The 26,936-nt window shown below is 41.9% G+C and overlaps 2 protein-coding genes across 9 annotated transcripts in view; one reads left to right on the top strand and one right to left on the bottom strand.

Moving 5' to 3' along the window:
• The window catches only part of DENND2B (DENN domain containing 2B), a 174,289-nt gene that overhangs the window by 30,534 nt on the left and 116,819 nt on the right, over nucleotides 1-26,936 (top strand). For 4 of the 8 annotated variants that reach the window (XM_054699356.1, XM_054699354.1, XM_054699363.1 and 1 more), the window contains exon 3: nucleotides 695-828. The exons of 1 other annotated variant lie outside the window; for it this stretch is intronic. The gene's annotated coding sequence lies outside the window, so the exon portion shown is untranslated. 3 more of the 8 variants (XM_054699357.1, XM_054699359.1, XM_037522625.2) reach the window with 3 other exon arrangements.
• Nucleotides 9,915-10,437, bottom strand: LOC119255450 (60S ribosomal protein L24-like). Its single transcript, XM_037522630.2, has one exon. It carries the CDS (start codon nucleotides 10,426-10,428, stop codon nucleotides 9,955-9,957), a length of 474 nt encoding a protein of 157 aa, XP_037378527.1. The 5' UTR covers nucleotides 10,429-10,437; the 3' UTR covers nucleotides 9,915-9,954.

Genomic DNA, 26,936 nt, shown 5'->3' with positions numbered 1-26,936 from the left:
TGCTAGTATTCCAGTGCTTATTATTTAATGACACCCTTTCCTAGTTTTTGGTTTTGCAAGCTAATGGGGTATTTAAAACACATTCTTGGAATGCCCTTGGTATTTTGGGTGCACACGGGACTCCTTTAAAAGGACAGAGATCCTCTGCTACTGCTGCAGTTCCAAATGTAGCTTCTTTAATGTTTGCAGGGCTTCCCCTGGCCAGGTCTAGGACTAGGAGAATGGGAAGAGTTCTTGGGTTTGTTTGAAGCCAGGCAGACTGTACAGGCAGCTTTTCCCAGACTCTCCCAGCTCCGGCTTTTCATGGATACCAGCAGAGCCGCTTTTTTCCTCCAGTGATTAAAACCATCTGGACTGCAGGGGGGTCACGTGTTTATGAGAAAATGACATAAAGTTTCAGACCCCCTCGTCCTTTGCTCCAGACCAGACAATTCTTGGTCGTATGGTGCCGAGGTGAGGACCATCCAGTTTGAGCGCCAACTCCGCATCCTGCCTCCCTCCCCCCCCTTCCCTACCCCTCTCCGCCCCCCACCCCCATGCGCAATCTCTGCGCGGGTTTCTTGTTCCCTCCTGTGTTTCCCAGCACACCCCTCCGCAGGCTCCAACAGCCCACCCTCTCCGTCTCGGGTGGAGGCACACCTCCTCCACGCCCCCCTCCACTCAAATCTGCGCTCCCTCCCTTCTCTTCCCCCAGCCCGGCAGCAGCCCCGGGTGCGGATGCCTTCCCGACGCCCGCCCTCTCTGTGGGAACAGCTCCTCCTTCGGGCTGTGAGGCTCCAGGCAAGCCCCCATCAGTGCGAGCACCCAGCCTGGCTGGCGAGTGCAGAGGTAAGTGCGTCTGGGCCACAGCCCGGGCTTTCCCTGCCCACCCGGAGGTGGCCTGATGCCCCAGGGTCCTTGCTCCCGGCACGGTGGCGAGCAGGAGGGGCGCGGGTTCCGGCTGGGCTCTGCCGCGCCCTGCCCCGCGTTGCAGCCCTAGCCTTTTCCCGCTATTCACCACTCCCTGGACCCGGTGGTGCGCTAGCGGGGTGAGTGTTTGCATCCCCCGCGCCCGACCGTGGGGTCCTCTGAGGGCGCGGGGGAGCAGGGCGGCCAGGGGCGGCTCCTGAGGACTCGTGGGGACTGCTCTCCGGGCGGTCGTTGCAGACTCGGCTTTCCGGCTTGGCTGGGGCCGTGCGGTTGGGGGTGGGGAACATCCTAGGGTCTGGGAAGTGAAAGCCGCGGTCTACCAGGAGGGGACCGCAGTCCCGCGGCCCGCAGAATGGGCAGATGCCTGGTGGGTTAGACGCGCCCAAGCTGCTCTGCAGAAGCTGTTGAGCTCTTACCTGGAGCTGTTGTAGTTTACATGCAGGCTCCTTAAAGCCAGCCAGTCGCTCGTCTCTCTCTCTCTCTCTCTCTCTCTCTCTCTCTCTCTCTCTCTCTCTCTCTCTCACACACACACACACACACACCCCTCAAACAAAGGAAAATTAACTTTGCATTCTATCACTTCTACAAGTTAAGCGGTTTATTGGTGAATGATTACCTTTGTCTTTTTTGCCCTTATTCCGAAGTGCACTAAGTATTAAAGATAAATTTAAGTGACCCAAGACTTAAGCAATACTCCTTTGCCAGACTTTATGCTGCCTTATCCAAGAATTTAATAGCGTTCAAGACTGAACGTTTTCAAATGTTTCTAAAGAGAGATTATGCATTTTCCTGAGAACTTTATATGAAATGGTTTATAATTACTTGACTATTAATAAAACAACTTCTTTACTAAGGGAGAGAATTTCCTTTTATGCTGCCTTAGTCCAGCTTTTGCTTTTATCCCCCTGCAGGTGTTTCTGCTGTTTGGATAGTAAGATCTTGGGAATGGTGAAGAGGTCAATATGTAGTCGCAAGATTATTTGAGCTATCTCTTATATGCACAGGCTTCAACTAGTCATCTTAGGATAGGGCCACAGGTGAAAACCCAAGTGACTGCATTCTTTCTTTTTTTCTTTAACCAATATCTTTGGAAGGTAAATCCCTTCATTGATGGGTTTTTTCAAAAACAGAGGTTTCTAAAGGAGCAGAAATATTCTAGGTTCCATAAAACTAATAAAAGGTGGAGACCAGATTGCTTAGGTTTGTCTTCCCTGATGACTTAAGGACAGAAGGAAGCAGGAACTCAAGGAGAAATGTTGAATGCATGAAGTAAAAGCTTCATGAACTCTGCTGGCTTGGCAGGAAGTTTCCCTGTGACTACATAGATTTAGGCTTCCTTTTCATTTACCTGGTAAATATTACTCTTGGAGAAACTCCCCTAGATATAGGGGAGGTTCGTTCAAGTGTGTATGGGAAGTTGTAACTAACTCTAACTGGGCCAGAGAGGCACCCATTTTTGGTAGCCAACTCCAAGGTAACTTTATTGTCAAAGCATTTTTTATTGAATGCTTAGGTTGTGATTGGCTTGATATTTAGTGAAAAAACATTGCTCTTGAATTTGTGGACTCACTGGAGAAAAGATGACTGACACATAAAAGTAAAAACTTCAGATTGATTGACTTAGAATATAAAAATTATAGAAGTTCAGAGAAGGAAACGATTATGAGCTAGTCTAGGTTTTTAAAAGAGAAGAGACTTCTGTTGAGCCTTGAAGCAAAGTGTGGTTGAGAAACTAGTGGGGAATTGCTAGGGATTTTTTTCAAAAGAAGAGAGCAGACTGTTTGAATTGGAACTAGAGAGAAGAGTAATATTTACTGGGCATCTTATGCCTGTGTCTTGCTTGCTCTTTCATCCTCTAGTATTGTGAAGTATTCTAGTTTTAAGGATGAGGGAATTCCTGTTTTAAAGACAAAAGATCAGAAAGATAAGTAATGTCCTCAAGATGACATGAGTAGTAAGTGATAGAGCTGGCATTCCAACTGTGGGTTGTTTGACTCTAAAGCTTGTGCTGCCCCAGCTGCCTTCCACAGTGGGCAAAGGTAGCTTTAGTTGAAGTTGGCCTTGATCAGAATTCTGGCTCTCAAGAGCTGAAACTTTATCCTATAGGCATTGTCTAGCTTTTAAAGATATTTTCGGAAAGCAATGATGAGCGAAATAGTGTTTTAGAATGTGATGTGCTCATCATAGGTAATGTGGAAGGTGCAGTTCCTAATCAGGAAGATAAAATAAAAAAAAGCGAATATGGTCAATATATCTGGGCATTTAAATTACTGCTCATTTACCCACCCTTCAATAACTTGGTTCACTGGGTTAAAACTAGTTGCACTCGCCATAGAAAAGAGCAGTGTGACCAGGTAGGTGACCCTCAGATGGAGTAGGTATTTGGAGTTATAGGACTGTGTTATCCTTTATGTTCCCCACATCTTTTTGTACTGCTTTTGGGAAAGTTTAAATTTTCCAAAAATTTTAATTTGCTTAAGGACCTCTACTAATGGGGCCTCCCTCATGGCCCAGGGGTTAAAGACACAGTGCTATCAAGCTATTGCCAGCCACTGCAGCTGTCTTGCTGGCTGCTCCCCTCAGCAGTGTATTTCAGTAGATCTGCCTGTTCTGTTCTCCACTATGTCTCTGGTGAATCTTCTCCACCCCCCAGGACCTATGGCCTACATCCCAGTCCTTGTATGCATAAATAAATAAATCTTTGGAAAAAAAAAGAAAAAAGCACCTCTACTAAGTGGCAACATTGAGCTTCCAAACCAGTCCTCTGTCCTAAAGATCTTATTTCAAATGATATATCATCATCTCCCCCTGCCATTTCCTTGTTTCTTAAAAATGATAAATTTTAAAACTCTATTTTCATAACGTAATAGGACCAAGTGAGATAAAAATATACATTTCTTTCTTTCTTTCTTTTTTTAATGGAGCAAGAGGATGCCTTTGGAGTTACTGTGGGAATTTAGAAGGAATATGCAAACCAGGATTTAGAGACAGACAAAGCTCTTCCTACCTCTTCTTGTCTTGTGGGTTAATTGTGTTGTTCATAAATACAGCTAGAGAGCTAACAGAGCCATTGAATACCCAAGTTTATAGCCAGGCCCTTGATTCTGTGCTGATAATGGGCTCAGGAAGGGCAGCAGTGGGTGGAGCCACTTTAGTGGAATTGTCTCCCACTCTGAAAACAATCTAGATTTCTTGCTCTTCCTTCTGCACCCTCTAGATCTTTTCCTCTGAATTCGTTAATGCTCTGAAGACATGGTTCTTAGGCCAAGGAATATCAGGTAGCAGGAGATTGCACATAAAAGAGCAGCTGCAGGCAGAAAAATTCAGTTTGTTAACTAGAAAAGCTTTATTTTAATTAATGCTAGAGCCAGCCGTGTTTTTTGTAAAATAAAAAAAAAAAAAAAAAAAAGCCAAACCAAAATATAATCTGTTTTCCCTACCCATTTTTTACCTTTAAGAACCCTTAACTAGACAGCTTACTCTATTGAATAGGTCTTTGATATGTGAAATTCCCACCCACACCTCTAAATGTGTCAGGACTGACTCAGTTCAGAGTTTTGAACCTCTGATAAATGTGACCTCACAGTATAGGGGATTTAGAGTCCAGAGATAGAGGTTAAAGTAGCAGCCTTGCTATTTTTTTTTTTTTTAGAAGTTTCTGGAATTTGATGTCAGAGGGATGTATTAGCTCAGTTTTTCTGATTCTTCTAAGATCATGGTAATTCCCTAGGATCAGAAGACATCCTGATTTCTGATTCTACTGTTTTGTATCTTTTATTGCTTAAAAGCCATTTTGATTTATCTGTAGTCTGTTTATAAATCATAAAGGAAAACCATCTAGGGTTTCTTTCAGAGAATGGCAAAGCTCTTTGTTAGTTGACAGGTTATCTTTTGGAATGAGTTCCTGTGAGAATGCTCTTGAGGGTAGCTTTGAGAGTTGGGGTCTCAAAAAGAGACTTTGGCAATGCTTGTATTTAAATGTCAGAGATGTTTGGTTTCATTTTTGGCTCATTGCTTACTTACACAGTTGCTAATGTTTTTATATTTAGTAAGCATCTGTCACTTTTATAATTTATTAAAAGAGTGATTTAGGTTTTCTAAGATAGCTAAAAATGTAGAAAAATAGTACTGGAATAATCCTTTTGATACTCAGTTATAATCTCCTAGTATAGTTGCACCATTTGTTTTAACTCATTCCACTGCCAGATATTCTTAAATCTTTCTCAAGAGATTTGCTCTCTGTCTCAAGAGATTTCACAGCCTTTCTAAGAAGCATTTTCTGAGCTTTCTAGACTAATGATCACAGATTACCTTCTTGTGTTTAGTCTAAATTTTTTTTGGTGTTTCTTATTTTTACTGTTTTCTTGTCCTTCAACACACAGATGTTCGCAGAATGAAAAAATGTTTCCTGGACCCTGATGGCAGTTACCAAATGTGTGGATTTTTCCGTTTGTACCCATTTCTTCCCTTTCTCTGGCTAACAAGCTGAGCTTTCTCTATTTTTCTTTATAAGTCTTCTTTTTAGACCTATGATTATACTTGTTGCTTTGTGTTTATGCAGGAAGTCAATATTAGATATGTTGGCAATAAGAGCTGTCAGATGGAAGGGAGATAAATTGTGTTATCCCCTTCCCATCAGTATGAGTATAAACTCTGGAGATGATCTTTAAAAAAATTATCATCAAAAACATTTTTCCCAAGAATCCATCCTTTGCAAGACTGCACAAAAGGTAACAGACTAGTAGCTCCATTAAGACCTATCCAGAAGTGTTGGAATCATTCGCTTAGGTTGAAAATTAGGAACCACAAGCAAATATTCATTCTTTGTTAAAAGTATAAGAAAGAAAACTCTTTTTAAAGAGCCACAGTGGGGCCTCCTCGGTGGTGCAGCTGTTGAGCACTAGGCTGCAAAGCTGCCCGCAGCCTCTGCAGCGCCAGTTCAATCCCCGACCACTGGAGGAGGGTCCCACATGGTGTGCAGACCTCTCCTGCCGCCCGCTGCTTCCCTCGGCAGTGTACTTCGGGCCTTCTGCCTTTCTGCTCCCTGCTCTGGCTCTGGTGAATTCTCTCACCCTCCTGCACTTCTGACTGTACCCAGTGCTTGTATAAATAAATAAATAAATCTTTAAAAAAAAAAGTAAAGGGCCACAGTGACTAGAGTATGTCGGGAAAATACTTTGAGTGGGAAAGTACCAGTGTTTGTAATTTTTTGTCTTTCTTTAATGTGATATTGAGATCACAATGTTAATTTAGCTAAGGATAAGTTTGAATATATTTATGGATTTTCCTCCTCCTCCTGCTTTTACTGGAGCCAAACTGGAGTGAGTAGAAAATACCTCTGATCAAGGAGTTGGTGTCTTGGGTTGTTTTTTTCAGACACTGCTCTCCAAAGAAGCGTTCCACTTTACTACCATTCACATGTTTTCTTGTATTCAACATTTCTTAAATATTCATTGTGGAGAAAGCACTGCACAGTGCTTTCAAGCATCTGTTTGTTCTCATTACTTTTCTTTAGTGAACATATTTGATATTAGGTGTTTGATGAATCAGTGAGCATATAAAGATAAGAAATTAGATGGGAATTATTTTTGGATGTGGGTGCCACATACTTTTTGATTCACTTACTGCTGTTGGGAAGTGACTGTTTATACATTACTCTGGCTTCTGCTCTCAACACTGAGATGGCCCCTGATAAGGAGGCTCAACATGTGGGGATGTTATTTTTGCTTAGTTGTTAGATTATATTTGCTATTGCCTGGAACCCCACTTAGTATGATATCCGCTGCATTAGAGTGTCCAGTGGTTCCTAGTAAGGACTACCTAGAGAAGTTCTTCCTGAAAGCCTGGCCTTGCCATTTGAACCAGGGGTGCATTCTAGGTTCATAGATACAGAAGGTTTCTACACAAACCAGAGTGATCCTGACACTGGGACTCAAAGGAACTGGAAGGATTCTCAAAAGTTGTGTTCGGGCCTCCCTGGTGGCTCAAGGGGTTGAGCATAGCACTGTGAAACTGTCCACAGCTTCTGCAGTGCTAGTTCGATCCCCGGCCAGGGAGCTACCCACATGGTGCAGCAGACCTCTCCTGACTGGCTCGCTGCTCCCCTCAGCAGTGTACTTCGGTCTATCTGCCTGTTCTGTTCCCTACTCGATCTCTGGTGAATCTTCTCACCTCCCATACCTCTGTCCTTTATCCCAGTTCTTATATGCATAAATAAATAAAAAGTCTTAAAAAAAAAAGTTGTGTTCTAGTGTGGGAGGGCAATCAAAGCTTCTTTTACTTCTTGGTGGATACTCGAGTCTGTATGTAGAGACCTGGAAAAGAAGAGAAGCTTACAAATGAATATTTAGTGCTATCAGGTTAGGAAGAACATGGAAAAAGGATTTAAGGTGAGAATGTTCACTTGAACCCTTAATGTCTAATCAATCAGAGATGTCAGTTGTGAGGACTTTGTTTTGCTAATTTTTTCCGTATCTGTATATTGACTGTTACTGTCTCCAATTAGAATAGTATTTAGGGCCCATGTGTTTATACTTAAAGTGATAACAGAGTCAGGGGAGATGGACAGAGGCAGAGTCCACTTTCTGTCTTATTTCTGATGGAGCATTTAAAAACTCTCATAAGTAGTCATTTTGTGAGCAGTCTCATGTACTCAAGCTCTGCCCATATTCAAGCCACCTATATAGTTCCCATGTACTGGGAACTGGTCCCTGGAGGCCCAGGGGTAGATCTCAGATATGAGTCTCATTCTTGGTTGAAGCCACAGCAAGAGCCAATCCTGAAAGTTCAACATTATTTTTTTTGGTGGCTTATCATCAGGGCTAGAAGTGTATGGAGGTAGGTGGGTAAGGCAGGGAAGAAAAACAGAAGGAAACTGAGTAAAGACATGAAAAAATTGAACACATCCCCCCCTCTCCCATCCCCCCCAGGTTGACTTGGACCTTTGTTCTGTTGGAAACTCTTACTGCTGGAGGTCATTTTATAAATACTCATAGTAACTAAAGTGAGGGCGTGTGATGCCTGTGCATTGGTGGAAGAACCTTCCTAGAGGACCATCTGGATATGTATTGGGGTTATAAGTTTTATAACCTAAGTTATAACTCCTAAGTTTTAATGCTGTTGTTTTCTTAGGGATGCTCTGGTTTCAGGATCTAGATTCTTTTAGGACCACAGGACTGGAGTGGAGGTTGACTGTGACATGTTGCTAGATATGAGACACTTTTACACTTAGACAAATCTTCAGGAACAAAGAGACAGAAAAATTTATACACAAGCATAAAGATGGAAAATAAGAGGGGAAAATAGCATGGTAGGTGTTGTCTCCTTGGTCAATGTGACTCTCTCTGCTAGTTGTCTCTGATGGTTGGCTGATGAGACGGTACTGAGGATATCTTATAATCCATGTCATTCCATGAAGAACAAGATGATGATTTTTTTCCTTAAGGGAAAGCATAGTGCATTACATTAACTTTTTATTTTTTACATTTACATGACACAGCCCTACTAGCGAGTGAGTGTGAACACCCAACCATGTGTCTAACTTTATGCTAACTAAGGATAGTACTGGGTATACAAGACAGTTATGTAAAAAAGAAATAACCTGAACTTTGAACATATATAGTTGCTGAAAGACCTATAATAAGTATTAAGTTACAAGCTTTAAATTGTGACATATATTCAGGAGCCTGGGTGCCCAGATAAAGGTTAGGGGATGCAAGCTTTTGGCAAATCTTGGGTTGAATGGAGGCCTTTGGAGATGATGGAGTGCCCCAGGGCTCAGCTTCAGCCTGTCTTCACTGTCTGCGCTCTTCTTAAGTGATGCCATGACTTTGAAGTATTAGCATTCAGGGAGTGCTTACTCTTGGCAGACTCTGTCCTAAGGGCTTCACCCACACTTGTTTAGTCTCCCAGATGACTTTATGATGCGGGTAATGTTAAAGACATGGAATCTGAGGTGCAGAGACGCAAACTTTCTTGAGGTCACAAGATCATAAACTAAAAAGCCAGGATGTGGACCAGATAGTTGGAAGCTAGATGCCAAGGCCTTAACTGTTTCTCTATAGCCTTCTAGCTGGTCCTCATTCCTCTACTCATGTCCCTTCCCAGTCTCTTCTCCAAATAGTAACCAGTGTTTTGTTCTTCCCCTACTTTAACCCTTATATGAAACCCTCCTATCACATGCAGAAATAGAACCCAAATTTACTACCAAGTCCTATGTGCTTGCACCCATAGCCCTCCCATCTGCTCTTTGCCTTCCACCACAGCTCTTCTGTCTCTTGGCCTTGCACCTGGGAGGCTGCTTTCTCTGAATATTGCTAGTTTGTGTCCTTATTTCATTCAGTTTTTGGCTAAAATACACCTTGTCAAGCAGGCTTTCTCTGGCCATCCTCAGTCAATCTTTAATCCCTGCTTTGTTTTTCTTCCTAAAGTTATATTGCATATTTGTGTGTTTTTCCTGTCTGCCTTCCCAAGTAAATAAACTCTATGAGGTTAGGGAGTTGGTCCGTCTGTTTACTGGTATCTTTACTTTTTAGAACAGTGCTTGGAAAGTTTTCTTTAAATATTTGTTAAATGAATAAATGGTGTCATTTGCATTTGATTTTCATGTTTTTTTTTAAAAAAAGATTTATTTGTGCATACAAGAACTGGGGTACAGGCCAGAGGTGTGGGAAGGTGAGAGGATTCACCAGAGACAAAGTATGGGACAGCAAAGGGATATGCCTGTGATATATACAGGTTTGGTTCTCAGCTTTATTACCAAGACTTTGTCATATCTGGCCAAGGAGAAGCTCAGAAAATTTTGAATGAATGCACTGTGTAATCTGTTTTGGATTCCAGACATAGGAATTCGGAGAAGGGAGAGAAGAGTATGGGCTGGATGGCTTAGAGAAAAGTAATCTCCATGGAGTCATTCTCTCCTTAGAAAGAGAGAATGGATTTGTCTGGGCATGTAGCAAAAATAGAGTAAATTTCTTTTTTTTTCTTTTCTTTTTTTTTAAGTCATAGAGAGATATCTGTTTATTTTAAAATTCCAATCTTGTCAACTTAGCGTTTTCCACCAACTTGGGGTGCAGAAACTTTCACAGGCTTCACAATCTTTTGCTTAGGTGCTGCCTTTGTGGGAGCCTTAGCAGCAGCCATTGCTGTCTTTTTAGATGCTTGCTTAGCCTTCTTTGCTTCCTTGGCAACCCTGATAGCTTGTTCTCGTTGAGCCTTTCTAACTTTAGGCTTCTGATTCCTCTTGGCCATGATATCAGCAAGTGATGCACCAGTGATGGCCCTCTGGAATTTGACTGCATGGCAGGTTCTTTTCTTTTGAATTTCTTCTGACTGTCCCTTTTTGTGCTTTCTTCTGTAGAGGCCAGTCCATTTTATTTGCCGAGGATTCCTCTGGGAAAGGAATGCTGATTCACATTTTGCATTAAGAAACTGGAAAGCCTTCCCATCGGTCCTGGCGTAGTGCCTCTCTTGTCCGGGGTAGCTCTTGTACCCACTGAAACTGCACAGCTCAGCCTTCATGGCCGCGGCTGCCAGGGAGGATGAAAGATGGTGAAGAGAAGAGTAATTTTTTCTTAATTGGAGAAACTATTATGATGATCTAGGTCAATCTATCTGCTTACAGATGGGGAAACTGAGCTCAGAGAGGCAGAGGACTTGTCCAGAGGTATAGAACTAATTTATGTCAGAATCATGTCTGGAATCCAAGTATTTTGATTCCTACATCAGTGCTCTTTCCTTCTCTACAAGAGAAGTGACTAGAAATAGCATGAGCAAAGACCCAGAAGAAGAAAAAATGCTGGCTTTTGTGGTTTAGAAATTGGAATGGAATTCTCACTGTCCTGATTGAGTCAGCAGGTTTATAAAAGGGGTCCATGGGAGACATAGTATACTGTGTGAAGTGAGGACCAGATCCTGTAGTATCTTGAATGTCATCATCAAGACTTTAAATTTAGAATGACAGGGAGGAATGTGAAATGTTTTACATATTGTTATGTCATTTTTTTTTTCCCCCAATGAAGGCGACATATAATCAGTAGTTTAAAAAACAGATTGGAATTGAGGAGTCTTGGAGGAGTTAGAGACCCTTGGAAAAATCCAAATATTATCATAGATGGGGGCCTGGAAACACTTCAGTTTGTGTTGATTTTGTTTTTGGAAGTTTGCGGTAGTTTTTGAAGATGACATATAATTCTCTGGTCAATCGTGCATACCTAGATTTCCAAGAGAGTTTGGGAATAAGAAACCCAAAGACTTGGTATTTTGTCTTACTTCTGCATATGACTGTTAATGACATTTTCACAATTCCTCTGAAAAACCTGGGTCAGGTTAGGACACAAGGGATAGAAGACAGGACTATATTGGTAGTGATGGAAATGGGCGGGAGAGGTAGATGGAGCCGTGGGTGCGTTTTCCAAGACAGGGCCTGAACCTCTTTCAGAAGAGCTGCCTGGTGGCTAGAGACTTAGGCCCCAGAGATCCCAACCTGGCTCTGTTCTTCCAGGCCTCAAGAGGCCAATGAAGGAAAATCTGCCTCCTTGGCCCACAATTGCTCTGGCTGGCTGGATTGTGCTAAAGCCCATGTCCTTCACATAAGTTTTCAACCAGAGCTGATGAGACTAAGTTGATATAGCCTACATCAGGGCAGTGATTTGGTATAGGGTATGGTATTTTAAAAGTTTTTTTCCATCCCCAGGAATCTTTTTTCTATCTCTAAGGGAAAAACTTTAAAAGTCAGTATGAAAGTAAGAACATAGACCTTTAAATAATATCTCATACTAGATCAGAAAGTTTGAGTTGCAGAAAAAATCCTGGATCATTTAACATTCAACAAATACTTACTAAGCAGGACCTGCTGAATACCAGATTCAGTGTTGAGTACTGAAGCTTTAATCTTTTGATCATGTAGCATCAGATGTTGTTAATAGAAAGTTAACATTTGGTTCCATTTCACATTAAGGTCTTTCAGTCTCAAAGTTTATATCACTCCATCCATAAACTGTCGCCTCAGACTATGCACTTACTTTTGCATTCACTTGTTGAATGTTTACCTTGTAACAGGCAAGATGCTGAATGCCAGGGTTCTTTTGAAGATGGATAAGAATTGGTGAGGGTTCTCAACTGGTTGACTAGAATTTACCTGTTATATCTGGCTTTTTCCATTTTGCTGGGATTCCTAGACAAGAGGAGAATTCCTAGATAAGAGGTCAGCAGTAATATATTCCCTTGGACTTTTTCTACCCACACTGGGCCTATCCTTCTCCCTCTTATCCTTGCCTCCTAATCCCATGTTTAAATTTGAGAGAGATCAAGATGTGCCCTTTTGCCTTAAGTTTGGGAAGTTGCATTAAGGGCAGGGCTTCTCTAAGTTCAAAATCTTTCCAGGAGATGTCTCTTGCTTGCGTGATCTCAAAGAAGAGCCTTTTACATGGGATCTTCCCTTCTTCCTCTGATAGTTGCTCCTCTTCAGCATGGATGCGTGGAATGAATGCAGTGTCAGTATTTCTCAGGCTCGTTGCTCCTGCCCTTTTCTTTGGCTCTCTTATGGGGTGCTGGGAGGGCCACAGTGTTTAGTTTTCTTAGAAGGAATGACACAAAAGAGAGGGAGGCAATCATACTAAATTTCCCCATCATTTGGAAAGGCAACAGTTCAGAACAAAGAGAGGCAAAAGAAGATGACTACAAAAGAGGAGTGTTTCATTGAACCCTTGGATCGCCTGCTGGAGCGATCATTGAACCTTTGGATCGCTTGCTTTCTCCTTTGCTTGGAACCTGGAGACAGCTTGTGCATGGAGTTTGCTTACTTTCTTTGTATTTGTGAGCTCTTTTAATAGAAAACGGTAGGATATAAAGTTATTTTTATCTTCAACTTCACCTTTAAATTGGCTCTTTAAAAAATATAGGCATTGTAGTATATTGTAAAGCACTAAAAAGCTTCACTTTCCCAACAGCCAGAGTCCAGTAATATATTGGCTGTATCTCAGCGATCACTTAAGAGTATGAACTCTAAAGTGATCCTGGACAAGTCACTTAACCTCTCCGTGCCTCTGTTCCTTCATCTGTAAAATGGGGTGATAAGAGTGAGTGCCTACTTCATGAGGTCTTTGCATAGTTAAATGAATTTTAATATATGTAAAGTACTCAGAAGAGGACCTGGCATCTAATCAGTGTAGATGATTGTTCCTGTTCGGCAGTTGGGGGATCCACAGGCACCTCAAACTTACCATACTTTTCTCTGTAAAGCTGTGTTTTCTTTTCCTATATCAACCAGCTCCTTCACCAATATAGAAACATTTCCAATTTCTCCTTCCCTCTTAACAGTCACACTCATAAAGTCTTGTCAGGTCCTTTTCTCAAAAGTCTGCCTTACTGTTTTGCTGCCTCCAACTCTGTTAAAGACTTGACTGTCTTTTGTCCTGGAATGTGCCTTTGATGTGCCAGAATGCCTGCCCCAGCATCCTTCAGTCAGTCTCCCCGGCTGCTTCCAAGAGTGAGCTTTCCAAAACACAGCTTAGTTATCATACTTTCTTGCTAAAAAAAACTTTCCTTTTCATGAGGAGTAACACACAGTAAGCTAAGTAGGTTCCAGCGTCTGTGTTTGCCATGTAACTGCTATTCAGATCACTATGTAGGAAATCTTCAGCACCCACAGAAAGGTGCCTTATCTCCCCTTCTAGACCCTTCACCACTCTTCTGTTACCATTTGTTTTGCCTTTTCTGGATGTTCATATTTTGACTCTTCTCTGACAGGATGATTTAACATGACCTTCAAAAATCTTTGCCATCTTGGGGGTATAGCTCAGTGGTGGAGTAAAAGTTATCTTGCTTTTACTTCAAGTCCTTCCACATAGCTTGCCCTTCCTGCCATGCCCAAATTGCATGTAGTTTACCAGCACAGTAAGTTCTTTTTCCTTTTTTTTTTTAAATCTGATAGTCTCTTAGCTTTCTGACTTCGTTCCCTTGCAATGTCATCCTTTAAAGCTCAGTTCCAGGTCGAATCAAGCTCTTCTCTGCTCTCTGGAAGCATGATTAATGTAGGTAATTACTAACATGTCTGTCTCCTCTACTCATCACTTTCAACAGCCCATGGAGGGGCATTTTTGCCTTGTAATTAGTTGAATTTTATACAGGTAATTCATATTCTTTCTAGAAAAATTAGAAAGCAGAGACACAAATAAACTCACCTATAATCCCACTGTATAGATGACCATTGTTTACATATATACCTACACTGTAAAACCAATAAACACATATTCGTAAAATACTAGCTATTTATCTACTTCAATCTATTATTTACATTTAGTTTTCCCCCTACTTTTGGTTATTATAAAAACACTGTATTGGACATCCTTATGCCTATATTTCAGAGCATTTTCCACATTGTTTTTGGAGGATACAGTCAGAGAAGCAAAATGAAAAGATCAAAGAGATGAACATTTTCAGGGCTTTTGATGTGCTTAGCCAAATTGCCTTCCAGAAAGTCTGTGACCTTTGTACACTTCCGCTGAGATGAGTGAGAGTGCCTGTTTTTAGCCATCCTTGCCAAACTAAAAAGAATGGAAAATAATATTTGCAAATCTGATAAGAAATAAATATTACATTGCTGTTTTAATTTGAATTTCTTTGATTGTTACAGAGGTTCACTATTTTTTCATAATTAATACCATTTAGCATTTCTTTTTAGACTTACATGCTTACATATTTTTATACTTATTTTTTACTGATTTGACCAACTTTTAGTTTTTTAAAGATTTATTTATTTATGCATACAAGAACTGGGGTACAGGCCAGAGGTGTGTGTGGGGGGTGAGGTGAGAGTATTCACCAGAGACAGAGTGGAGAACAGAACCAGCAGATTGACTGAAGTACACTGCTGAGGGGAGTGGCGGGTGAGTCAGGAGAGGTCTGCTGCACCATGTGGGTAGCTCCTTGGTCAGGGGATTGAACTCGTGCTTCAATGGCTTTGGGCAGATTCATAGGTTACGTCTTAACCCCTGCGCCACCAGGGAGGCCCTGATTTGACCAACTTTTAATATGAAGGACATTAAGTCATATATTGCCCTCAGTTTTCTCTCTTTTAACTCTATTTAAAATTTCGATAATTCCACTAATTTGGTGCAGGAGGAGGCAGATAGATAAGCCTCTGTAATGCAGATAATAGTATTTAAACTGGGAAAACTGTCTAGATTCTTGATTTCTGTATGTCATCTTTCCAAAAGGTGATCTGTCTGAGAATATAGTAATAAACAGTGTGTCCCCTTTCTCCATTATTCTTCTCCCACTTGGCAAAAAGTTTCAGCCATTACTCATTCTGAATCTTACCATTTGTGTGCCTAGTTTGTGAAAACTTCTAGGTTAGCAAACAAAGGAAAAATTAAAAATATTTTTTAAGAAAGTGAATGACTCTGAGTAACAGATCTTTTTTTTTTTAAGATTTATTTTATTTGTACAAGATCCGGCGTACAGGCCAGATGTGCAGGAGGGTGAGAGGATTCACCAAGGACAGAGTGGAGAACAGAACAGGTAGAATGACCGAAATACACTGCTGAGGGGAACAGCAAGTGAGACAGGAGAGGTCTGCTGCGCCATGTGTGTTGCTCGGGGGATTGAACCAGCACTGCAGAGGCTGCAGACAGCTTCACAGAGCTGTGCCCAACTGCCTGCGCCACCAGGGAGGCCCAATAAATCTTTTTCTAAATCAAATATTTTCCAATTCTTGCTTTCAGCAGAAGAGAAGGAGTTGTCAGCTGGTGGATAATTAAGATAATTTTTGGGACCTCCCTGGTGGCGCAGCGGTTGAGCGCTGGGTTGCAGAGCTGCCACATCCTCTGCAACGCTGGTTCTATCCCCGGCCACTGGGTGAGGGTCCCACATGGCGCGCAGACCTCTCCTGTTGCACTGGCTGCTCCCCTCAGCAGTGTGTTTCATCAGTCTGCCTGCTCTGCTCTCTGCTCTGACTCTGGTGAATTCTCTCACCCTCACGCGCTTCTGACTGTACCCAGTGCTTGTATAAATAAATAAATAAATCTTTAAAAAAAAAAAAGAAGAATTTTTGGTGATAGACTACGGTGTAATTCTGGCATATAACTTGGAAAGATTGACTGATACTGTTGTTACAAAATTTCTTTAGTTTCCATAGTATAGTGGTTATCACGTTCACCTCACACAAAATTTCTTTCATTTTTATTTAGTTATTATTGTACAAAGTTTCTTGGCACTTGCAGCTATAAAAATGGAAAATTAATGCATTTGTAATAAAAATGTACCTTTATTATTTATTAACACAAATTTGTAATATAGTTATGTTTTGATCAGTTGCATATTAACATAAAGATAATTGACATTTATATAAAGAAAATCAGATCCAGAAAAGAACAAATTAACATTTAGAACTTATTGTAATAGAATTAAAACATTTATGTGTATATATATTTGTGTATAATAGTTATATTGCAGAGAAGTATCATAGGTTGATCAACAAAGGATTTCAAGCATAAATGTTAGGATAAAATTCTATAAAATAAAAGGAATACCATAAAATTTCATGTTTTTTAAATGGGTGATGGTACATTTTAAATCACTGCCACATTTAGATTTCATGGATTCATCAGATACATTTAAAAGAGTAATATATTATAAAATTTTTTTAAAAAGATTTATTTATTTATACAAGAGCCGGGGTACAGGCCAAATTTGTGGGAGGGTGAGAGGATTTGCCAGAGACAGAGTGGGGAACAGAATAGGCAGACTGATGAAATACACTGCTGAGGGAAGCAGTGGGCAGGACAGGAGAGGTCTGCTGCGCCATGTGGGACCTTCGCCTCCCGATGGGGATCGAACCCAGCACTGCAGAGTCTGCGGACAGCTTCACAGCATGGCGCTCAACCCCCTGCGCCACCAGGGAGGCCCTGTATTATAAATTTTGGCATTTTGTAAACAATATGTCAGAAAGTATATCTCTACCATTTATTTATTTATTTATTATTTATTTATTTTTAAAGATTTATTTTACTTATACAAGAGCTGGGGTACAGGCCAGAGGTGCAGGAGGGTGAGAGGATTCACCAGAGACAGAGCAGGGAGTAGAACAGGCAGATAAACCAAAAGCAGTGCTCAGGGGAGCAGCGGGCGAGCGAGACAGGAGAAGTCTGCCATGCCATGTGGGTATCACCTTGGTCGGCCAGGAATCGAACCCGCGCTGTGGAGCCTGCGGACAGCTTCACAGTGCTGCGCTCAACCCGCTGCGCCACCAGGAGGCCCTATCTCTACTATTTATAATGCAAAAATTTAAATGTTAATTAAAATGTGGGGGAGAGGAGTAGAGTTCTCACTTTGTAGAACTCACTTAGGTGGGTTTTCATATAATAGATAGATAATTACAAAAGAGTATGATATAGGAAAAAGAGGAAAGGGAAGAATAATAAGGAAACAATGTAAAAGAAACCTTAGGTTTAGGGAAAGCACCCAAAGCAGGTGCTGTGGGACCTGAATCTTAAAGGACTATTGGGAGTTGACTAAGCAAAATAGAGATGGAAAGGCATTCTGGGAGGAGGGAATAGTATGTGCAAAGGCCTGGAGGTACAAAAGAATACAAAAACTTTGTGGGAGTTGGCAGGAGTGGCATGTGCAGGATATTGATTTACAGACAGCTGGACAGTGCATTTTGATAACCTGGAAAAGAGAGGTGAGTCCTAGTGACTGTTTTCCGTATTAATAATCTTTTGGATATTTCTCCAGATGTAGAAATTCTTATTTATTTTCCACTATGGGAGAAAAATGAGGCCCAGCAAGGGACTTATCCCTCTTACAGGATTTGTGCGGTGGTACAATGGGCAGACTGGAATTAGTGCCAGAGTCAAGTGTTCTTTCCACGCATTGCCCTTATGCTGGCTGAAGCCCTCAGCTTGTCATGAAAAGGGATGACAACACTTTTGGAACCAAAATTTGAGATCCTTAGACTGAAAAAGGATTTTTTTCCCCATTTGTGAATTTGTTTATATGACAAACTTTTACAAAATTCTGCAAATTAAATCAGACAATATATACATTTACTACATCCACGCTTGTTATCAGAATTCAACTGTATAAAATGTCCATGGTCCCAGGAAAAGTAGCTTGTAAGGTCTCTCTTTTGGTCCATCTGGTACTGGGAGTTCTTTTGCTTTTGTGATGGAAAGTCTTTCATTAAGGATCTAGGAGGGAACCACAGGGAGACCTGGCCAAAAAAAAAAAAAAAAAAAAAAAATAAAAGAGAGAAAAATGATCCAAATAGGAGTGCCCTCATATGAGACTGTAGTTCTGAAAACAGTGATTACACTTTTTGGGTGTCTCTTTGGAACACTTGTTCAGCAAAGTAATAGAAATCCAATTCAGTGTTTGCATACAGCAGATTGAGCAAACTCCAAAAAAAAAAAAAAAACCAATTAGAGCAGTGATTTGATACTACACAGAAACACGAGGTGGTGGCATGAGTGGTTTTTCCACATTTTAATATTTTCCAGTATGACACTGAAAGCCTTGCCCTTAAAGAACTGAGCCACCGAATAATTCATCTTTCCAGGCTCCTGAGAGGGTACATGGGCGATCTATACTATTAAACAGATCCTGTAGCCCTTTCCTGGGAGAGCCTGGGAAGGAATCCAGTTTGGCCATGGGAATGTGATGACAAGCAAGGCAAGGTAAGGAAAACCCCATGACTTCGATTTCCTATAGGGAAAGTGTTGTTTTTGTGTCATTATTTGTAGCTCTTTGTCTTCAAAAAAGTCTCTGAAAAGCCAACCAATTCTTGGGGCAATAACCAAGAATGCTATCAAGGAGTTTCTGGGTTGTACAGGAGACCTAGGACTCACTACTTGTTACTTTCATGAATCTCCTAATTGTCTCAAAGAGGAGGAAATCATGACTTAGAGAAATCAAGTAACTTGCCCAAGATCCAGAATTTGAATCCAGTTTCATTTGATTCCAAAGCCTTTCCACTACGCTGTGACGCTTCTTTGGGCTGAAATCATGGGAAATGAGTGATTTTTCTGAGTTGAGTTAAGGAACTCATGATATGTAGCTCACTGTTCTGAAAAGCTTCAAGTATCCTTTCTTTGAAGGCATTGAGGGAGAGAAGTAATGCTGGCTAGGAGAGCAGAATTGAGGGAGAAGTTGCTAGGAGTTCTTCAGACTGTCTCTGTCTCATGCAAAATGATTTTGTGCTGTGACATCTAGTCCTTGATGATGATTTGGGGGAAGTGGCTCCTAAGTTCATTTGTTACCAGTTATGCCTGGAAGGGAAGCTGGGAGAAGACTAGCACACTAGGGGCATGTGGGATTTCACAAGACAGTTTTTGTTTATTTGTTTTTTGAGGCCAACATAGGATTCCAGATTTTTCCATTCCTCCTAGGGAAAGAGTCAAAACCCCCAAACCTATTATCATCTTCACATTGTATAAGAAAGGACATTTGAAAGCCAGAAAAATAAATTAAAAACAAATAAGTAAAATAGGGTAATAGCCTTTTCCAAGAAACCATTTTATATTCATCTCTTACAAAATTAGGTTAGATTTAAAGTATTTTGAATGAAGAAAAATAATACAAAAAAATTTATTGATGTGATGTCAGTTTAAAAATTTTTATTTAATAGTGCAACATTAGGAGACACTTGACTATCTAGCTTGTTTCATACTTTTATCATTTTTTAAAATCACAATTATTGCTGACAAAATCAACAGATATGTTTTTGAACATAGTATCAGCAATCAATGTAATTCACTCATGGGATATTCTGGTGAATGGAGAGAAAGAGGGAGTAAGAACAGTTCTCAGACTTTGAGTTAGTTCTGTGGCCAGACCAAGGAGAAAGCAGAAGTAGCAACTCTGGTGTCTGACTTTTGTAGTCTTTTGGAAGAGGGCTGCAGGGACCTGTCTGCCGCTGATTCCTATCGGAGTGGGGTGAGGCCTGCCCAGGTCCCTTATTGCCAAATATGGAACAGGTAGAAATTTATTTGAGAGGGATGCTGTGGATGGTTAAAAACCTTTATCATGTACTGCACCAGCACATAAGAGAACCACTCCTCTAAAGGAATTATCCTGTTTGATTCTCCAAGATAATCTAAAGCAAAACCATAGACAAAGGCCCATTGTTTTCTCCAGGGCAGCTGTTTATTGCATTGATGCTAAGGAGGGAGGATGAGAAGCCCATAGGACTCTGCCTAGGTACTCAGATATGGGGGTGGTCCTGCTGCTTTACTTGGTTATTTCTTTCTGAGTCTCTTTTGTGGGAACTTTGGGCAAATTATATTTTCTTCCAGCAAAATTTTGGCTTCACCTTCTACTTGGCCTTGGTGCCCTGGAGTTTTGGGGAATGCTGTGAGTGCGTGGAAATAGTATAAAAAGCCTAAAAGCAGCTTGGGAATTCCCCAACTCTTCTAACCTGCCTCTCTCGTCCAAGGGAACACCTACCTTCTGCATTTCCAGGTCCATGCTGGGGGAAGTGTGTGTTTTGGCCTCTCTGGAGAAGGGCACATTAGCTTCCCTGGCCTGTTTACATTAGTTTGGTCCTTTCTGCCTTTGATTATAAATGAGGCTTTGGGTGGGGGATTTCCCTGCTTCATGGAAGTCACTCCTTCCTTTTGTCTGTTTTCTCAATTTTTCCACCTGGGAAAGAGCTCCCTTAAAAAAAGAAAAAACTTCCTTGGCTTAACTCTTATCTCATAGACTTTGCTAGTAAGTAGATTAGTTCACAATCAGGAAGCAATTCATTGTCTCCTAAAATTGTCTAGTGCTGCATTTGGTGACCATTAGACCTTTTCTCATATGCTTGGCACTATCTTAGTTGTCAGTATTCTCCCCTAAGAAAGGGAATTGTCCTACAAGCCCAGAGACTGGTCTGCTTATTAACACTTCTTAGGCCAAAGTGTTGATGCAATATTTCCTGTTCGTAGTGTGTCTTGGCTGCTCAAGTAGAATGTAACTCTTTGAGGTTAAGAGTTCCAGGTTCTTTCTTTCCCCTTCTCCTAGTCAGTGTAAGGCATGTGAGAGGAGAGGTGGAGCCTGTGAGGAGGGTGACCACCAGTGGTCTATTTGCTGGTGAGGTTACCTCATCCTTGCTCCCCAGGTCAGCCTGCCCACCTGGAAGTCTGTCTTCCCTGTACCCTGAGACTGTGGCTTCCAGTAACCACCAGAGGAAATCCTTTTGCCCTGGAATGGCTAGAGGACCTGCTTCAAACCTTTGGATTTTGGGGAAGCCCACATTTTCTTTTTGTTCATTTGAACACTTGTGATGTGCCTCTGACAGAGTTGAAGGATATTGTCTGCCCTTTGAAACCTTTTCTTTCTTAAAGATCCCTAGAAAGCTCAGGTAAATTTTACTTGGTGTTAAAACTTTCTCTCTTTTCACAGCTTTCGCATGCTTTGGAGAGTTTCTCTCTTGAATCCTCAATTCAGAGTGTATTTTTTTTTTTTTTTAAATGGACCTAGTTCTGTATAGTGATTTTTTTCTGTCCTTAACAGCCTTCCTCCACTGATTGATCTCGGTCCTTTTCCTCCTTTTGGAAGATCCTTGTTTGGGTTCCTTGCATTCCCCTCTGGTTCTGCCAGTGATGCTCGTGTCTCTCTTCTTCCAGCCCATCTGCCCTCTCCTCCATTTGCCAGCTGTTCCCACCTCACACCCAGAGATTCCTGTCCACATGCTCGATATTGTAATTTTTTTCTGGCTTATGTTTGATCAGTTCTGAGATGACAGTCAATTTACACTCACAATTTAGATCTAGAATCTTATTTTTAAACGTCAGTCAACAAATAAAAAAAAATATATATATATATATCCCAATTCCTTGGCCCTGAGCTCGTCCCCAGTTGAAGTCTGCACTTCCCCCTTTCATGGACTGTCTGCTGGCCCCCACAGTGGTCTTCAATTTCCCTGTGTGCTGTGCCTACCTCACTCCCACAGACTTCCCCTCCAGCATAGATCACAGAGGAAATATTTAGTTAGTCTCTGCCAAACATTCTGACTGTGTTGTTTTGCTTAAGAAGACTTGCAGATAAACTGTTTTGATTCTTGGTCTTGGTGCTCTCGGGCAGATGTTTCTTCCCTAATGGAGGTATTGTGGTCAGTTGGAAAGACTGCTGGGCCAGAATCTGGGGAGTTGGATTCTATCCCTGCTGCACTACTAATTTGTGGTGCGATCTTACGCAAGGCACATTTCTATGTCTCAATTTCCTTTTGTCAAAAGGGACCTCATGTTAAAGAATACGAGAAGACGAGAATCAATGGATATGAAATGAGAACCAGAGAGTAAGCCTGGGGGGTGAAGGGGAGAGTAGATAGACTAGAGGCAGTGGACCATTACCATGAGCATCCTTGGTGGAACCAGAAGGAAACTCAAATCCAAGTGTAGATGATAATATATAGAGTCACTCTGAAAAATATAAAATGTGGATGACGAGAGGGTACAGATTCTCTGACAAGGATGACTTCGGAAGATAACTGTCTTGTCTACCCCTGGATTTGCACTGGGCCCACACCTGGTTGCTGTCACTCTTGAGATGTGGGAGACTTAGCCTTCTGCGGGTTCAGTTCTAGAATTCTTCCTCCCACCTTCCACTTCCTTCATAAACCCAAGAATATTTGAAACTCAGCCCAGATCTTCACCTGGCTTTGATTTCCCCATCATGTGGAGATTGGTCCTTGGAAGTTGTAGTTTCCAGAAACCTTAAATGTTTGCTAACATGTCCAGCTTCTGCATTTGTTGATCACTCCTCCTGTGCATGGCTGTGTTCCAGTTCTTGTACCCTGAAGGTGGGATGATTTGGTTCCAGCAAGCAATGGGAGAATATTTGGGGGAATCCTATAACCAGGCACTAGGAAATAAAAGTAGACAGTGCCCCCTCAGTGTTCCTGACAGGCAGTTCTTTGGAGCAGAATCAAAATGGTTTAACAATTGCCTATGGAGACCACAGGCTTCCTTCCAACATACTCAGACTCAGATAGGCAGGACCACTTTTCTTCTTTGTCTCTGTCCTCTTCTGAAATGGTTCTGGGATTTAATCAAATCTTGCCTACTTTACACTCTTTCTTTCCAGTTAAAGATTTGCTTTCTTGCAGAACAGGTGGAATGAAGACAGTCTCCAAATTCCATTGCTGCCCTGTTTTCCTTTGTCAGGCATAGTCAGCAGAAACTTCCCTGAATGCAGAGGGATACCTTTTTCTGTGGGGTTAGTGATAAGGACCTACTCACTATTGCTACACCAGTTCTCAGAGGCTCTTGGGCTGCTGAAGCTTGAGAAAGTCATGGAACAGGGTAGAATGGTTTTGGGGAGGATAATTGCATAATTGGACTATACTTTCCATTGATCCTCCTTTGCTATTCTACAGTTTTTAAATTTATCTCTGAGTTCCTCTCTGGTGATACACACCCCAGTACTCATCCCATACATTTTTATGCTCCATAATCCAGGGCTCTGTTTTGACCATACATCACCAGCAAGGGCGCCTTCTACTTTATTGGGGCTGTTAGAGCCAGGTCCATAGAACTCTGGGATGGTTCCTTTTCTTTAGGTAGTGAGGTACCCCAATTCATCCTGCTCCAGGAGAACAGGCAGTGAATATTTCCTGCAGGCTCTGTAGACATGTTCATTTTGAAGGCCAGCATCATCTGGATGAAGTAATGGTTTGACATGGATCTTGAGAAAAACTGAGTCCTGTGTCTGGCTATTTGGCACTTTCCCTCATTGCATTTGGTCGTAAGTTGCCCTGAACAGATGACCCAACTGATAGCTGTCACTAGTGCCTGGTGGGTCCTCCCTGCCATTCCAGTTCCAGGCACTCTGGAACCGTCTGGCTGCTCTTCTCTCATCAGACATAGCTCATACCCTTCCTCCGCAGGTGGAAGTTTTTCAAATGCCACTCACATCTTCTTTAACCCTTTTCTTCCATTCTCTTTCTCACGACTTAATTTGCTTAGGTACCTCAGGAAGTACCCTCCTTGTCCTCGTCTTTGCCCTAACCTGGTAGCTGATAAGCATGATGCCAAAAATGCTTCGGATAGAATATTTGGGAATGAAATTACAATGTATGAAGAATCCATGCTATCAATCTTGTCCTTGTGAATACCATTTAAAATCCCTGAAAACAGCCATCTTTTATCTAATCTGTCTTTCCAGCACCACAGTTTGGGATATGTAAAAAATTATTAAATTTTGCTCTTCTTACATTTCCCTTTATTGCTAATCTTCACAGAGCTTATTACATTTGTTCCATCTTTATTATATCTAAATGGCATTTTAGCCACGTTCTTTAAGAATGAGCTGCTCTGGGCATCTAATTACCATGTCTAGTACTGTTTCTTTATCTTATTCAATAAGATAAAGAAAATATCTTTATAAAGACATAAAGAGAGGCCTCCCTGGTGGCACAAGGGTTTAAGACACAACCTATGAAGCTATCCACAGCCACTGCAGCACGAGTTCAATCCCTGGCCAGGGAGCTGCCCACATGGCGCAGCAGACCTCTTCTGCCTCGCCCACTGGTCCCCTCAGCAGTGTATTTCAGTCAGTCTGCCTGTTCTGTTCCCCACTCTGTCTCTGGTGAATCTTCTCACCCCCCACACCTCTCGCCTGTACCCCCATTCTTGTATGAATAAATAAATAAATAAATCTTAAAAAAAAAAAGACATAAAGAAAATGTCTTTATCTTATTCAAGTGACTGACAGTAAAGGAGTGTTCAGTGAAGACATGGACTTCACTCTGCCTCTGCTAGTGATGTTACTGTGGAAGGGGCTGGCTCCACTCCTACCAGGTGGGATCCAAGGGGCACCTAGCACGAGGTCAGGCACTCTTGGTCCTTCCTCCTATCCAAGTCATGAGGCCGTAGCTAGAGGGGCTGGTGTATGCCATGCCTGATTTTGCCTGAGCTCTTCCCCCTCTCCGCCACTGCATGTCACTTCAGGAAATACTTTAGTTTAAAGCCTGAAGAAATCCCCCGCTCTGAAAATCATGATGTAATTATGACACGACCACATTCTTTAAACATGTTTAGTGGAGATAATTGAATTATGCCCTCCTATTTTAGAGTAGGAAATAAAACATTCTTGTGATGCTGTGTCAGGTCTCAAATGGAAAGCTTCGAATTTGAAGCTGTGTACATTTCCAGTGGGATCAGCCTGCTTCCAGTCTCTGAAGATGTCCTTGTGCTCTGTGTGTAAACTGCGGCATCGCTTCATGGAATGAACCATTCAGGAAAACAGAACGTTGTCTTGAATAAATTTCAGATTCCACAAGGAGGTTCCAAGTGACTGAGACTTTCCTGTTAGAGTGGGAAAGCTTGTCTGTGTGTTTTTTGCCTAAGGACAGTGTGCATCACAGTTCCAAAGAAGCGTGCCGGTCACTGACGAGCTCTTTCTTTGTCCTTCTTTCTGTGCCCAGAGATGATTTGAGTTTATCTTTGGTCTTTTCTTTTAGAAAAAAAAGCAGCATGCTTTGTGATCAAGGTTTGAGAGTAAGATCTGTGGCCATGGGCAGGGTGAAGCTAATGATTCTTATATGTAGCAAACCTTTCACCTTTGCTTCTTTGGTAAACCAGCTAAGCAGCTACAGATGCTTATTATGCAATTTTGAGGTGAGGATGGGAAAAATCCCAGGGGCTGGAAGGCAGACATGTGGCTACCAGAGAGATGACATCAGCTAGTTTACTGGTGCTGTGGAGGAAGGGGAGATTCCAGGTGCTCAGTCTCCTTCCTGCTTGTGGGGGTGTCTAAAGCCACCCCCAGTCCTACTAGCAGCCAAGGCCTTTGCTTGGGGAAAGGCTTCTCATTCTGTGCCTCCTGCTGTCCCCACAGGGACCTAAAATTGGAAAGGGTCTTGCAACCTTGGCTGTGGGAACAAAGCTGTGAGGAATGAACAGACATGTGTGTCTGTGTATGCCTTTTGTGCTAATGCTAACAAGTGTTGAGGGTTTCTAAACTGGTGGCTGGATATGAAATGAGAAGGGGAAGTGTCTGGTTTTGGGAGGATTAGGAATTGTCTTTTTCTTAGCAGAGAAAAAGTTTGTGATTTAGCTTATTTTTTTATTGGAATTATTTGATTGTTTTCTTCTGATACTCTTAATGTGGGCACTTAGTATGTAATAGGAAGGCATTTCAAATAATTTCCTATCTACATTCTGTCCTCCCCCATGCTTATCTTAAGTCAGAGCCTTCCAAGGACATAATCCATGTGACAAACTGTAGAAAGCACTTGTGCAGGGAAGATTCCTCTTTGCTTAGCATTGCCTTATGACAGGCTTCTGGAAACTGTGGTGGGGCTTCTTGGGAAGCCTACAACTCATCATTGGAATGGAAAAAGCTTTATGACTTACAAAGCATGACAGAGAATGAAGCTGGGACTCATGGAGCTGAGAAGCCCATCTGCTTACCAGCTTGTTTTCCTGTCAGATGTAGGACCCCCACGCTGGTTCCATCCTCCCCCTTCATTTGTGGAAAGAAATGAAGCTTCTAGATGGAAAGCAGGTGATAGAGCCACTGGCAAAAGCTTCTATTAAGAAGTCCAGACGTCCCCATCCCAGGCCTGCCTTGGATTTCTTTGGAGCCATTGATCCCTCAGGGATTCTCTAAGAGTCTTGCTTACCTTCAAGTACTGCTAACCTGAAGCCATTTGGGGCCAGCTCAGGCTTGTTTTATCTGGGTGTCTTCCCATCACTGAACCTTTCCTCAGACAAGAGGGTTTTCGGATAGGAGGACCTTCAAGCTGCCAAAAATCTTTCTGGGAGTCTAGTGCCTCTTTTTCTGGGCCCAGGAAACTGTGGTAAGCTCTTGGTTTCTTTCTCAGCCTGGCACTTCTGGGAAGCGGTCTGCATTCCATTCTGCCCAACTGTGCCTCTGGGGCTCTGTGGGGTGCGATTGCTTCATGCTTCCCTGACGTGGACTGCTAAGGCAGCCCCACTGAGACTAGCCACCGCAAATAACCAGGAGTTTGAAGGTGGAATTGCCTTTTCTTGCAACCCTGAAACCAGGAGCTGGCTTTTCATGAAGGTATGGTGTGGTAATGA

The sequence above is a fragment of the Talpa occidentalis genome, unplaced genomic scaffold (genome assembly GCF_014898055.3).
Source record: "Talpa occidentalis isolate TD23 unplaced genomic scaffold, MPIMG_talOcc4v2.1 talOcc4.3, whole genome shotgun sequence".
Lineage (NCBI taxonomy): Eukaryota > Metazoa > Chordata > Mammalia > Eulipotyphla > Talpidae > Talpa > Talpa occidentalis.
This window is presented reverse-complemented; position numbering and strand designations above follow the sequence as displayed.